The sequence below is a fragment of the Olea europaea genome, chromosome 13, assembly GCF_002742605.1.
Source record: "Olea europaea var. sylvestris chromosome 13, O_europaea_v1, whole genome shotgun sequence".
In the NCBI taxonomy this organism is placed as follows: domain Eukaryota; kingdom Viridiplantae; phylum Streptophyta; class Magnoliopsida; order Lamiales; family Oleaceae; genus Olea; species Olea europaea.
This window is the reverse complement of record NC_036249.1, coordinates 26,405,500-26,417,182: the sequence shown is the minus strand read 5'-3', so window position 1 is coordinate 26,417,182 and position 11,683 is coordinate 26,405,500. Positions and strand designations below refer to the sequence as shown.

Sequence of the window (11,683 nt, the reverse complement as noted above, 5' to 3'; positions counted from 1 at the left end):
ATGGTTCTTGTCCTCTTTGCAGTTCTGATACTATTGTCATGTAAGTTTTTTTTTCCTCTGTGCTTAAATGAATATTATTAACTGGGAATAATATAATTATTCAATTATCGGCAGAAGTTATATTTTTTCTACTTTTGCAGTTATTTATCAGGTTGTCAGGATGGCGATTAACGGATGAATGAGCTGAGAAAATGGATCTGTTTCAATGCTTGGAAGTTATTTCTTGCTGGCACTTTTCTTCGTTTGTTTTGGGGATTTTAACAATTATACAGATTAAGAATTATGAACAGCACCGTTTCTAATGAATGCCCCTTCTGTTCATTTCTGCAATAGGTTACATTCTTTCCAGTATAGGGGAAAAAACTGCTAAAATCTTATTTGTGTAGTGTCCAGTTGTGTTTAAAATTTTATTCAGCAACTCCCCTTGTACAAAGGAATTACTGCCAGCATCTTTTTTTTTTTTTTTTTTTTTTTTATTGTCCAATAAAAAACAGCTAAGTGTGTTTTGTAACAATTCTAGTGGCACTTTTTCTGTACACATAGCAAAACTGAATTTTATTATATTAATATTAGAAAAAACACATTAAATGGGCTAAAATGATTAAATTGGCAATTTAGCCAGTATATCCAATACAACACAAGAAAACTGAATATTCTGACCATACAAAGGTTTCAAATTTTTGCAACGGAGAGTAGGATGCTGGAACAAAGTAAAAATGCTCAAGAAAAATTTTAAAGTTCCTGAGTATTAGATAAAGTTTATTATTCATTGGCTTTCTGTAGTTGCATTTGCTTTCATCTGACCTCCAAGCTACACGAATGGAACCACTTCCTGTCTTTGAGCATTGGCTACGGTCCGAACTTTTAGATAGCTTCCTGGTACATGTGTTAAATCCATTGCAATTTTGCATATTGGACTTAAACACCTCATCTGGGGAATTATATGCATCAAATTCCTACAAGTACTTGTATAAGATATTGTAATATTATCCATTCGTATAAGCTAATATAAGATTTCTGAATTCAAAATCAAGATTTAGATAGTGAAGGAAATGCAAAGAGATTTGGTTCAAGTTTGAATACAGGTACCTTAGACTTTGTCTTGGCATAATTAGGCGTTAGGCAGGGATTTAAATCTTTGAGAAACATGTCATCTGGACTGCCTGCCGTGTAATCTCCTGAGCTGAACTCGTTACCAAACTGCTCAATATACAAAACTAAGATATCCTTGCTAATTTATGTTGAAGTAAAATTGGTTGAATTTTATTTATTTTAAGAAAAGAACATGTGCATCATAAATATGAGACAGTTAATTCTTTAGCCCTGAGAAAAGTTCTGTTGGTGGTAAAAGAACAAATCATATAAATATTAGTAGAGAAAACGTGCCAAGAGTGTCTTTCAAACATTTATACGACATGATTTTCTGATATTTAAGCACGATGATATTGTTTAATGCTTGAGAGAATAATATACATGACTTGCAAAGTTCCCATGTCCATTTAGGTTAATAATTCTTGAAACAAATAGGAACTCGTTTGTACTCTTCATCTATGAGTCTATGATCTTAGTAGGAATTTACAAGATCAACCTTTCCAAAATAAGATCACCACTTGGATAGAATGTGTTTACCAGAGAATTTGCTTCTTCATCTTGATCGTATGACGGTGTCCTTGGAGAGTTAACATGATCGTCACAATATCCTCCCGATGAATATTTCTCAGCCTTCACCTACAGCAACAATTATATATTATCAAGTTCACAAGCAAAAGTGATCCTAAATCTGACAAGGTTATGTATGAATTCAAAACATTATGGAGCAGAACGAAATTAGGATCAGTTGATACCAGGCAACAACTTCTCAAAATTAGTTAACAAAAATATACTGCAGTAACTATCTATGATTGAAACATGACCCGGTTTGAGAGGCTTAAAACATCTCTGCTGCAGCTGCATTTCACCAACTCCAAAGCTGATCCATCATTTTTTGTGAGATATACAAAACATTTTAGTTTATGATGATGACATAGTCATCACAGGCAGTGATAACTCAGAAGTACCAGAGTTGCTGTTGTTGTTAAACAACCCTTTCGCATTGAACGATCTTCGGGATCTTAGCTATTTTTTGGGAATAAAAGTTAAAAGGCTACAAATGGGGGATTGCATCTTTCTCGGTTCAACATCTTTTAAGGAAAAAAAAGATGGCTGACGCTTAGGGCATTTCCTCCACCAATAGTAGCACTTAATTGTTCAGAAGGATAGGAGATGCTTTACCCAATCCCATATTATATAGAATCATAATGCACTTCACTATGCCACACTCAAAAGACAGATAAACATGCAAAATTCACCTGTTACATATTTGAAAGCAGTCAAAAGAATTCTAAGTATTTGATAGGAACTTTCGATCACGGGTTATTTTAGACATAGATTTTATTATTCAACTTCATGATTTTTTAGCTGGAGATTGGGGGTGATAGGAAATCTATTTCAACCTTTTTCATTTATTTTGGTGGCAATGACATTATCTGGAGTTCAAAGAAACAACAGACCATTTCAAAGCCTAATTCGAAAGCTAGGCTAATGCTACTGCTGATATGTTAGCTGAAAGGTAAGTTGTACAAAAGTTATCACACCATACAGTAGGTACTTTAGATATTTGAATATGTAACTTGATCCTTATTTTGTAAGAGAAAAAGTGGAAGCTAAGCAACATGATGTTCAACATATTACGTCCTCAGAACAGACTGCTGACAGCTTGACAACAGGCCTTACCAGCAAATTTCCTTGAAAAAATTGAAGACCAAACTCAAAATAGCTTCAATAGCTACTATTGGTTCAAGTTAACAAGATTATAATATACAGTTTCTCATTTTCTTTCTTGCTCTGTGTGTAAACTCCAACAAGCAGCTACTGGCCAAGAATGTAAATATTTTGACAATCAAGAATAGAAGTAGAAAGTTTTTTTGATTCTTTCTGCTTCCTTAGAGAAAACAGCAAGGACATGGTATAATGAGCGAACTTGTTTGTCTTGAATCCTTATAAAATATCGTTTTCCCAATTTTTTATTGGAAATAAGCCTTAGTTTTTATCATGTAAATGTACTTCGGAACCAAACAACAGTTTAGCACCAAACATGCAGAATCCCTAGAGCTTTATATACAGAAAGCAGTTAGCTACAAGTAAGGTTGGACATGGTTAGGCTCCGTTAGGTCATAAAGAAACCGAATCAAACTAGAATTTTTGAGTATTTAGTAAATGGAACTGTCGGGTCCAAATTTAACTATTGAACATTCGGGTTTGGTTCCGTTTAGTTCGGTTCGATTTCCAGGTTCTATAAAATAATTAATTTTTTAATATTTACAACAACACTACATTAATTTAACAAATGACATGTTCAATTTTAACTTTTATCAAAAAATGTAGTCGAATCACATGATATATTTTGCACCTCTCTTTGTTGAGTTCTTTATAGATTTGACTGCTAGAATTACGAGAAGGGGCAAATAACGAGCTCAAAATAATAAAGAGAGACGCAACCGAGCTTCCAATTCGATTTCTTCATAACGGCAAAAACGGATTACAGTAAAATAAGAGATTTGGATAAAACTTAAGTTAATTTGATTAAGTTGAATTTGAGCTGAAAATTAAAAATAGGAAAATTATATTTTTGATTTGGGCTAAATTAAATAGTTAGCAATTTTATTTAAAGAAAATAAAATAATTTGGCTGATTTAAGATTAAAAAAATAGGAAAATTCGGTTCTTCAATTCTTCGTCTAGAACCGAAAACCGAATCAAACCTCACAGTTCTCTATTCAAATACCCGTTCAGGTATTTAATTTAAGAAGAACCACTCGGTTGGTTCATTTTGGTTCAGTTAGGGTCCTATTCAAGAATTTTGTCCAACCCTAGCTAAAAATTATGAAGAAGAGAAGACAATAGTTCAATGTAATTAACAATTACTTTCTTATCAATTTTGAAGATGTGCTAATCTTACATTTTACTCTGATATATGTACAAAATATGAATGCTTACCTCAGCTAGATCCTCGGCAAGATATTGAAGTTGGCCGGTAAGAGAAGTGACTTGTCTCTGAAGCCTCGGGATAAGTTGTTTTGCCTGCTGAAGTTCCGAACCCTGCTTCTCCAAAAGCTCCTGAAGTTGTGAATTCATCACATCTGGGAAAAGTATGGCACTTTTAAGAGACTTTATTTCTTCCCTTTGCTTCAAGCACAAATCTTTCAGCTTCTCGACCTACAAATTCTTTAATCATTAAATGAAATCTAAACATGGGATATTCAGAAAAACCTGCCTCAACCAAATCTCATGACCTCGGAGGGATCCCCTAGAAAGAGAAGATTAAACTGAAAAAACCGGGATTTCAATTATCAGTCAATCTCACACATAAGAAGTCCCAAATTTCAGTTAATTTACTCATATTTATCAATACATCCCGAATTATAGTGATCCTAAAAGATTTTTATTTCAACTATCATGCTATTGACTCCCCATTTGTTCCAAAGCTTCCATTTTTTCGTACACTTTACTCCTATCATCCGAAATCTTCAAATTTCAGTAAATTTCACACATTTTACCACATGAATCTTGATTCTATGTCATCTTAGATAATTAAGAAACACACATCAAAGTTCAACTATAAAACCATAAATTCTTCTGTACAGAACCACATAGAAACACACATATTCCCTCTCCATTTTTCTCTTCAAGTAGCAAACTTGAGCTCAGCTATCTGCTGCTCCTGCTCCTTATTTGCACTCAACAGCTCCCTCTCACTCCTCAACACCATAGCCAAAGTCCTTGTATTTCCTTTGACCTCAGTCAACGCCTTCTTCGAGCTTTCATCTCCCTTTTTTGCCCCTGATGAACCCTTGAATAACTTCTTGTGCAGCCCACTTAATCCGGTAGCCTTCTTGGCACTATTCTTTTTCAAATCCTCGGCTAAAAAATCAGCTGCCACAATGAATTTTGGGTCTTTACTTGAATTCTTTGCCTTCTTGTTTTCCATAAATTTCTTGACCATGAAGCTCAGATTAATGTTGTCGGTGGCAGTGACGTTTTTATTGGAGGTAGCTTTCGTGACGGCGCGCGAGGTGGTGCGTGATGTTGGGAACTCGGTGGATGAAGAAGGGTCAGATTTTGTGGAGCTGTTAAGGCTGTTAGCATAGCGAGTTGAGGGTTTGATTGAAGCCATTGTTCTTCTTTGGGAATGTGAAGAGGAAGGAATTTACTCCCCCTTTTATGTTAATCTTTTGGAGTGATTCAAATGACTTGCAATTTTAGGATAGCGGGAGAATTTGCCTTTTTTTTCTTCTTCTTTTTTTAATGATAATATTGTACTCTGATTATTGACTTACCGCTATCTGAATTCAAATATTTCAGGGGATTTCAGGGTGGACTCCCTGACCTTTGAGGGAGTGTGGTTTGCTTTCCCTAATATTTAAATATAAGATTTTGAGTCCCCCAACATATATAAGTATACAATTAATCTGCACGTACAGGGGGACTCTCACAAGGTGTGTATAGGTACTCACATGGGATGTGAGTCCGACATGGGACCCCGAGTAATAAAATATTGCAAAAAAAAAAAAAACTAACCCACCACACTGTGAGTAACTTGTAAAGCTTCTGTAGAAATTCTTTTGACAGTGTAGTACTGCTCATAAATATATATGAATTTGGAATGTTAATATGAATATTTGCACGTAATTAAATGGTTTGAGAATTTCCCCCCCTAATTTTTAGTCATGTGAAAGTAAGTACAATTTTAACATGCATATTAGAAATTTTGTCATGTAAAGATTTAAATATATCTATAATCTCACTTTTAAAGGTTACCTGAAAGTGCACTAGTTGAAAGCTTACATAGCCAAACTCTTATTTTTCATATATTTTGAGTAAAAGTGCTTCAATGTGTGATAATTGAAAGATTGGAAAGTGTCGACCACTTTTTCTTTGGTATTGACTGCGAGAATGTGTCACATTTATTCGATATTCTATTAGAGACTAGTTACCAATTAAATCTTGGACGATTAATATAGAATCATAACATTCTTGCAAAGTCAAATGACAATTTAGAATAATGTTATATATCATCATTCATTAGTATGCACCACTGATTAGGTGCAACGAATTTCTTATTTATTGTACAATGGAACCGTGTTACACTTTAATTCATTGGACAATGAGCAAATGACTCATTGCCACCTAATCATGATGCATCTTTATTTATAAATAAATTGGTCAAGCATACTTTTAAGGCGATAGGACCTACACTCATTAGGCTAATCCAAACTAGCATTTAATGCTCGTTTTGGTTTCATAATAATCTCCTCATAATTTACGGACGAATTACTACATATTTATTATCCACATATTTTGTGAAATCAATTTCTCTTCTTAATTGTCATCGCATTATAATTTATCCCCAAACAAAAGATAAATGAATGATACTATTAAATTCAATTTAATTTATAATTTATAGCTACTTAGTATTCTAGGGTCTCTATTATAAAAGATACGTGAATGATACTATTAAATTTAATTTAATTTTGGTTCTACTTTTTCTTTGGTACCAAAATGCATTGGGGACAACATCAAGATACATATACAGCATATTTGATATTGATTTTTCACTTCAAAAAATCAATTTTTTGACCGTTATTTCACTGTTAAAGCCATCATAATTTACTTCTTCTTTTACAGATAGACCCACTTTGCTTTTCAACGATCAAAAAAACAATTCTCAAAATCACTATCAAACAAGCCCATAATTTATTCGAAGTGTGAAACTTAGCCCTTGTTTAATTTTGATTCTCTGAAAATCACTTCTAATCCACGCTCAAATTACACTTAAAAAATTAAAATAAAATCATTTTTCACATTTACCCATCTCTTTCCTACTTTTAACCCCAAAAAATAAGAATAAAAATAAAAATTACTTTTAAAATAATCGCTTTCACAATAATAATATTAATAATTATAATAATAACAACAACAACAGAAATAGCTACTTCATATTATATTAAAAGCGGAACTCAAAACTAGTTGACATGATTGCACCAAATGCTGTCTATTCTAAATTTAAAACAAAACATCGAATATACATCCTAGTTACCAGCAACTAGTAACAACAAAACACTAAATAGCTTTGCCAACTTCAGGAGTAGGTTACAGATTCAAAATTACTCCATAGCAGTTTCTTGTTTGTATTCAAGTAACATCACTATTTCTTCACAGCTTTCCCCTTGACTGCAGCATGAGCAAGAGTATGAACCCTGTCCTCGTCGTCTTTGATAACAACTCGGTTCCACATGTTAAGCCTCTCAGCACCTATAGATGTGATTGGATCTGGTAACTGCAAGTTATCATCTTCGGAGCCTTCACATTTTGAAGAAGTGAGAGCTTTGCAATTAGGTTTAGATGGGCCAGTCGAAGTTGGGAAAGATCGAAGATTCACAACTGGGATGACAGTTGGAGATAAGAAAGAAATTATATCGGGCTTTGGCTTTATATCCACCCATATGTTATCAACCCAATCTCTTGAAGTCCTTGTATTTTTCCTTGGGATAGTCATAAACTTGTTCTCACCTACAAGAAAGTTTAAGCTAAATCAGAACCTCTAAGGCCGAGGCATGAATAACCCAACGTTGAACTACCTCTTGTAAAAGTTTGAGCTATAAATATAGAGAGGACAAATATTTGTATGTTGTCTTCAAATCGCCCCTTCATGTGCAGGTTGGTTCCATTTTCTCATCAATGGTCAGACACATGCACAATTGTTCAAAAATGGTGGCAGAGAGACTTGAATCTAAGTCTTTTGTATACCATGTTGCTCCACATCATCTAAAAGCTCAAGCTTTTAGAAATGGGACAAATTTATTCATTTAAATATTATGCTCAGCACCCAAAACGAGTGCAGTGGAAAGATAAACTCGTAGGAAGAATGTTCCCATCCTTTAATTTATCAAGTAGCTATTATTGCCCCTGTTTGGCCCCCATTTTTGGTAATGAAAATGGGGAAAATAGTGTTTTGTTGAAAAAATGAGTGGTTGAAAAAGAAGAAAAACTTTTCGATTTACGTGTAATATTATTTTATGGAAGATTGTGTGATTGAAAATAGGAGAGAGAAAAATAGAATGTAATGGAATGTAATTTAATGAAGATCAAACAGGGGCATTATGTGGTTCAAATGACGGTATAAAACTTATAGAATGGCAAGTTTGGGATTATGATTATTACCACAGTTGGAGATAAAGTTACTGGTTGTTATAAAATCAAGCCTATAAGAGTTACAAGGATGATAGGAAAAACCATATTTTGCCAACTATGATACTTACCAGGGAAGTAAACTTGAAGATTATCTGGTTGAATGGTGTCGCATCCAATCACAACACCTTCCCACCAACCATCACTCCACCATGCATCGACAGCTGCCCCAACCACAAAAGGACTGCCTGAAGAATCCTCCTCAGAAGGCCAAGGACGGACAGTAAGGCGGCCTTCACATCTCATGCCCAATCTATCAGGAGCTGCAACTCTAGATGCCGGATACCATTCCTGTATACAAAGTGCAAATGGATAAACAAATAATTTTGTAACTAGGTCAATAAATGTGTCTTCCCGACAAAAGTTTGCCCGATGGTTTCCCTGCAATGAACTTATTTTATCATGCAGTAATCATTGGTTACAAACCATGTCTTGATTCTTAAGTTGTATGAGAGATATAAAAATAATAATGAAGGATAATTTTCATCCTCCAAGTACAGAAAACAAAAGCAATAACATGAAGGATTCACATACTTCCAGTTTTGCAGGTCCATCAACATCAAGGACATCGTAGTATTGAACCCTCATACGCTTTTCTAGTGATTGCAAGATCGTACACCTAAACCAGCAGCCTCGCATGCCGCTATCCTCACAAAGAAGCTCTATATTTGCATTCACCTTAGACGGCACTTGAAGTTGGGCTTCAAGCCCAACAAGATCAAATACCAATAGGTTCCTTACTCGACATTTTGATTTTCAATCTCAAGATAGGTGGCCCACATTTTGCTGCCTCTTCACTTAGTTTATGTCCCTCATTTCTTGTCCGGGAGAAACTGGAATCCAGATGAGATAGGATTGGTTGATATTAGTAACCATGTAATTTACTTACAGAGAAGGACTTGACCTTGTCGTTTTTGAATTCTTTATGGCACATAAAAATTCCCAACGGCAAGCCTTGCACAAAATGAGCCCAACATTTTTGGAAATGATTTGGAGTCAAAACTGCAGCTAGACTGTCAACACGATCTACACTGATCTCCTGCTTATGAGGTGTGATGAAAACTTCTCTAGAATGTGCATTTACATGAGGAATCATACTGATGACTTCCTCCCTAAATTGAAACCATTGCACATTAACCATTTTCTCGCCATTCTTATCCTCATATAAGTCTTCCAGATAACCAAGATAGTGACTTCCTTCTTCACTCATTATCAGTGCAAAGGATAAAACCTAAAGATCAAGATGAGAGTTTTGAAAGCTGTTACAAAGCATATGAAGAACTCGTTTGGTTAGGCTTACAAACTAGTAGAGTTGTTCTAGAGCCAATTTTTGTCTCAAACATGTTTAAGCAACTTAGGGGGCATTTCTTTCTCATTTTTGTAAAAATAAGAATGAAAAATATAGCAGTTATAAGTCTCACACAAGAGATAGAAATTCAAATTTGATGGCTTGATGTGATGGATAACGATTATATTTTTCATTTGAATGAGAAAAGAATGGGAAACAAATGGGGGCTTATTATTTTTTCGTAACGAGTGAAAAGAAAAGGATTAATTTGTGAAAAACTGAAAATAACCCTTACCTTCAAATAGATAATTATTCGTTTTCAATTTTGATCAATAAAAACATGATCATTTTCCAAACTAACTTGTTTACTAATAAATAAATTAAGGCTTACAGCTATCTCAGTTCCATTTCTGCAAAAACCTGGATAATGCTTAAGCTGTTTACTGCAGATCCAAGCATCACCTTTCCACTCGATATTTGGATTTCTGACATTCAATTTTCTAGAGACTTGGATCTGAAATGAAGGTCCTTTATTAGTAATCTGAAGTTAATACACAGTTAAGCACAAAAATATCATAAAAAATGAACCAAGAATTAAATATCTAGTCACCACTTCATCCCCCTGGCGGCTCAAACAATTAAAGAAACTAGACATCCCGATTCCACTGGATTCCAGAGATTGTTTCGAGCGAAGTATTTTTGGATCTTCCAGGGAACGGAAGGGAAAAATGGCATAAAACTGTTTGCAAAAATTTCTCTAAAGCAAATTTAAGGTATCTGTTGCAAGGAAAATACAAAACCTATGTAATTCAATCACTATAGCTTCCTTTCACTAATTAGCGGCTTTTGTGATTTTGCATAAAAAGTTCAATAAAATTACAGAATGCACTTCAAGAACTGGTCGAAATCGGGTAGAGAGTAGATCCACAGATGAGATTACTTCTGGCTCTAAAGATGATTGTGGTGGCTCCAAGTTATAACGCTCAAATCTGGGGCCCACTGATTTTGATAAAGGTATCTGCAGTCTGTCACGTTATTAATGAAATTGCTCCGTGTCAATTGAATAAAAAGGGGACAATATTTTTGACCGAGACTCTATGGAAGTTACACTTTGCCAAGGTATTTTGAGTATGAAATTGGCACTTGGATTATAGGTTTGATGACTTACTAATTTTGAACACATTTATTCAGCAAAGCTTGATTAGGAATAGAAAGATAAAATTTAACTTGTAAAGAAAATCTTGATTCAGGTTAGGTTATAATTTTCCCCCATAAAATTACATTATTTCAAGGTGCTGAGAACTAATAAGTTATAAGCAAATATGTAATAAAGAAAATCTTCTCAATTTTCAAGTTCTCATAACATCATCAATTTTGACACACACAGAGAGATTGTGTGTGCGTGTGTAAGCCTGCGTGCTAAACTTATTGAGGTCCACAAGAAAGCCTGGCAAACTAGCCCTCCTAACAAATAAGTGATATCGGTAAGCATCGTAAGGGCTATCATAAATTATAATGCACTTCCTTTTAAGTAAGAGAATAACTAAATAAATGATCTAGAAAAGAAGAGTTCCATGATCGTGATGGCAATCAGTAGTGAGGTCACTGGAAATAGGGTGACAAGCATCAACCTGAACTGAGACATTAAAATGGTGAAACTAATTTATGACCTTAGCATGAGAGAGTAGCATGGAATGGTACAATATAACTCACATAATCAACTTGAAGAAATTGGCAAGGAGTAGCTGAACTATGTCAAGCAGGTTCGTATTGAAAACCGTTAGTTTGTCGCGAACTATCGGCTGGTATAAAAATGTGAAGTGTCATAATAAGAATTTAAGGGTTGGCTCTTAAATAGAACTTATATCTAGTGGAAATATCTTTTCTTTACTTTCTGACCAAATGAGTTACAAAATAAAATCTATCAATTTTCCAAACAACCACATTACGACTCTAACACAAATGGAAAATAAAAAATAAAACCGTTACTGTAATTCTAATGAAAGCTCCATTTTCTTTTCTTTTCTTATTCTCAAATTCATTTAAGATCAATAATTACAAATCAACCTTCACTTCGAGAGGAAGGGATTGATAGACCTTCACCATTTAC

At 34.3% G+C, this 11,683-nt stretch overlaps 2 protein-coding genes across 2 annotated transcripts; both read right to left on the bottom strand.

Annotated features, from left to right (window-relative positions):
* Positions 1-588: 588 nt before the first annotated feature.
* Positions 589-5,322, bottom strand: LOC111408053. Its single transcript, XM_023037815.1, has 5 exons — positions 4,700-5,322; positions 4,035-4,253; positions 1,630-1,728; positions 1,090-1,200; positions 589-956 (listed from the first exon to the last, which is right to left on the bottom strand). Exons 1-5 carry the CDS (start codon positions 4,712-4,714, stop codon positions 615-617), a joined length of 786 nt encoding a protein of 261 aa, XP_022893583.1. The 5' UTR covers positions 4,715-5,322; the 3' UTR covers positions 589-614.
* Positions 4,723-5,211, bottom strand: LOC111408605. The gene has a single exon (XM_023038349.1). The coding sequence runs from the start codon at positions 5,209-5,211 to the stop codon at positions 4,723-4,725; it is 489 nt and encodes a 162-aa protein (XP_022894117.1).
* Positions 5,323-11,683: the final 6,361 nt, after the last annotated feature.

What these genes read in the sequence shown, in the direction of transcription:
- LOC111408053 (XM_023037815.1), bottom strand. An exon ending in TTGCCGAGGATCTAGCTGAG is followed by an intron (nt 1,729 to 4,034) that starts GTAAGCATTCAT and finishes TTGTTGCTGTAG; the next exon opens with GTGAAGGCTGAGAAATATTC. An exon ending in ATGCCAAGACAAAGTCTAAG is followed by an intron (nt 957 to 1,089) that starts GTACCTGTATTC and finishes AAGTACTTGTAG; the next exon opens with GAATTTGATGCATATAATTC.
- LOC111408605 (XM_023038349.1), bottom strand. Translation starts at nt 5,211, where the DNA reads ATGGCTTCAATCAAACCCTCAACTCGCTATGCTAACAGCCTTAACAGC.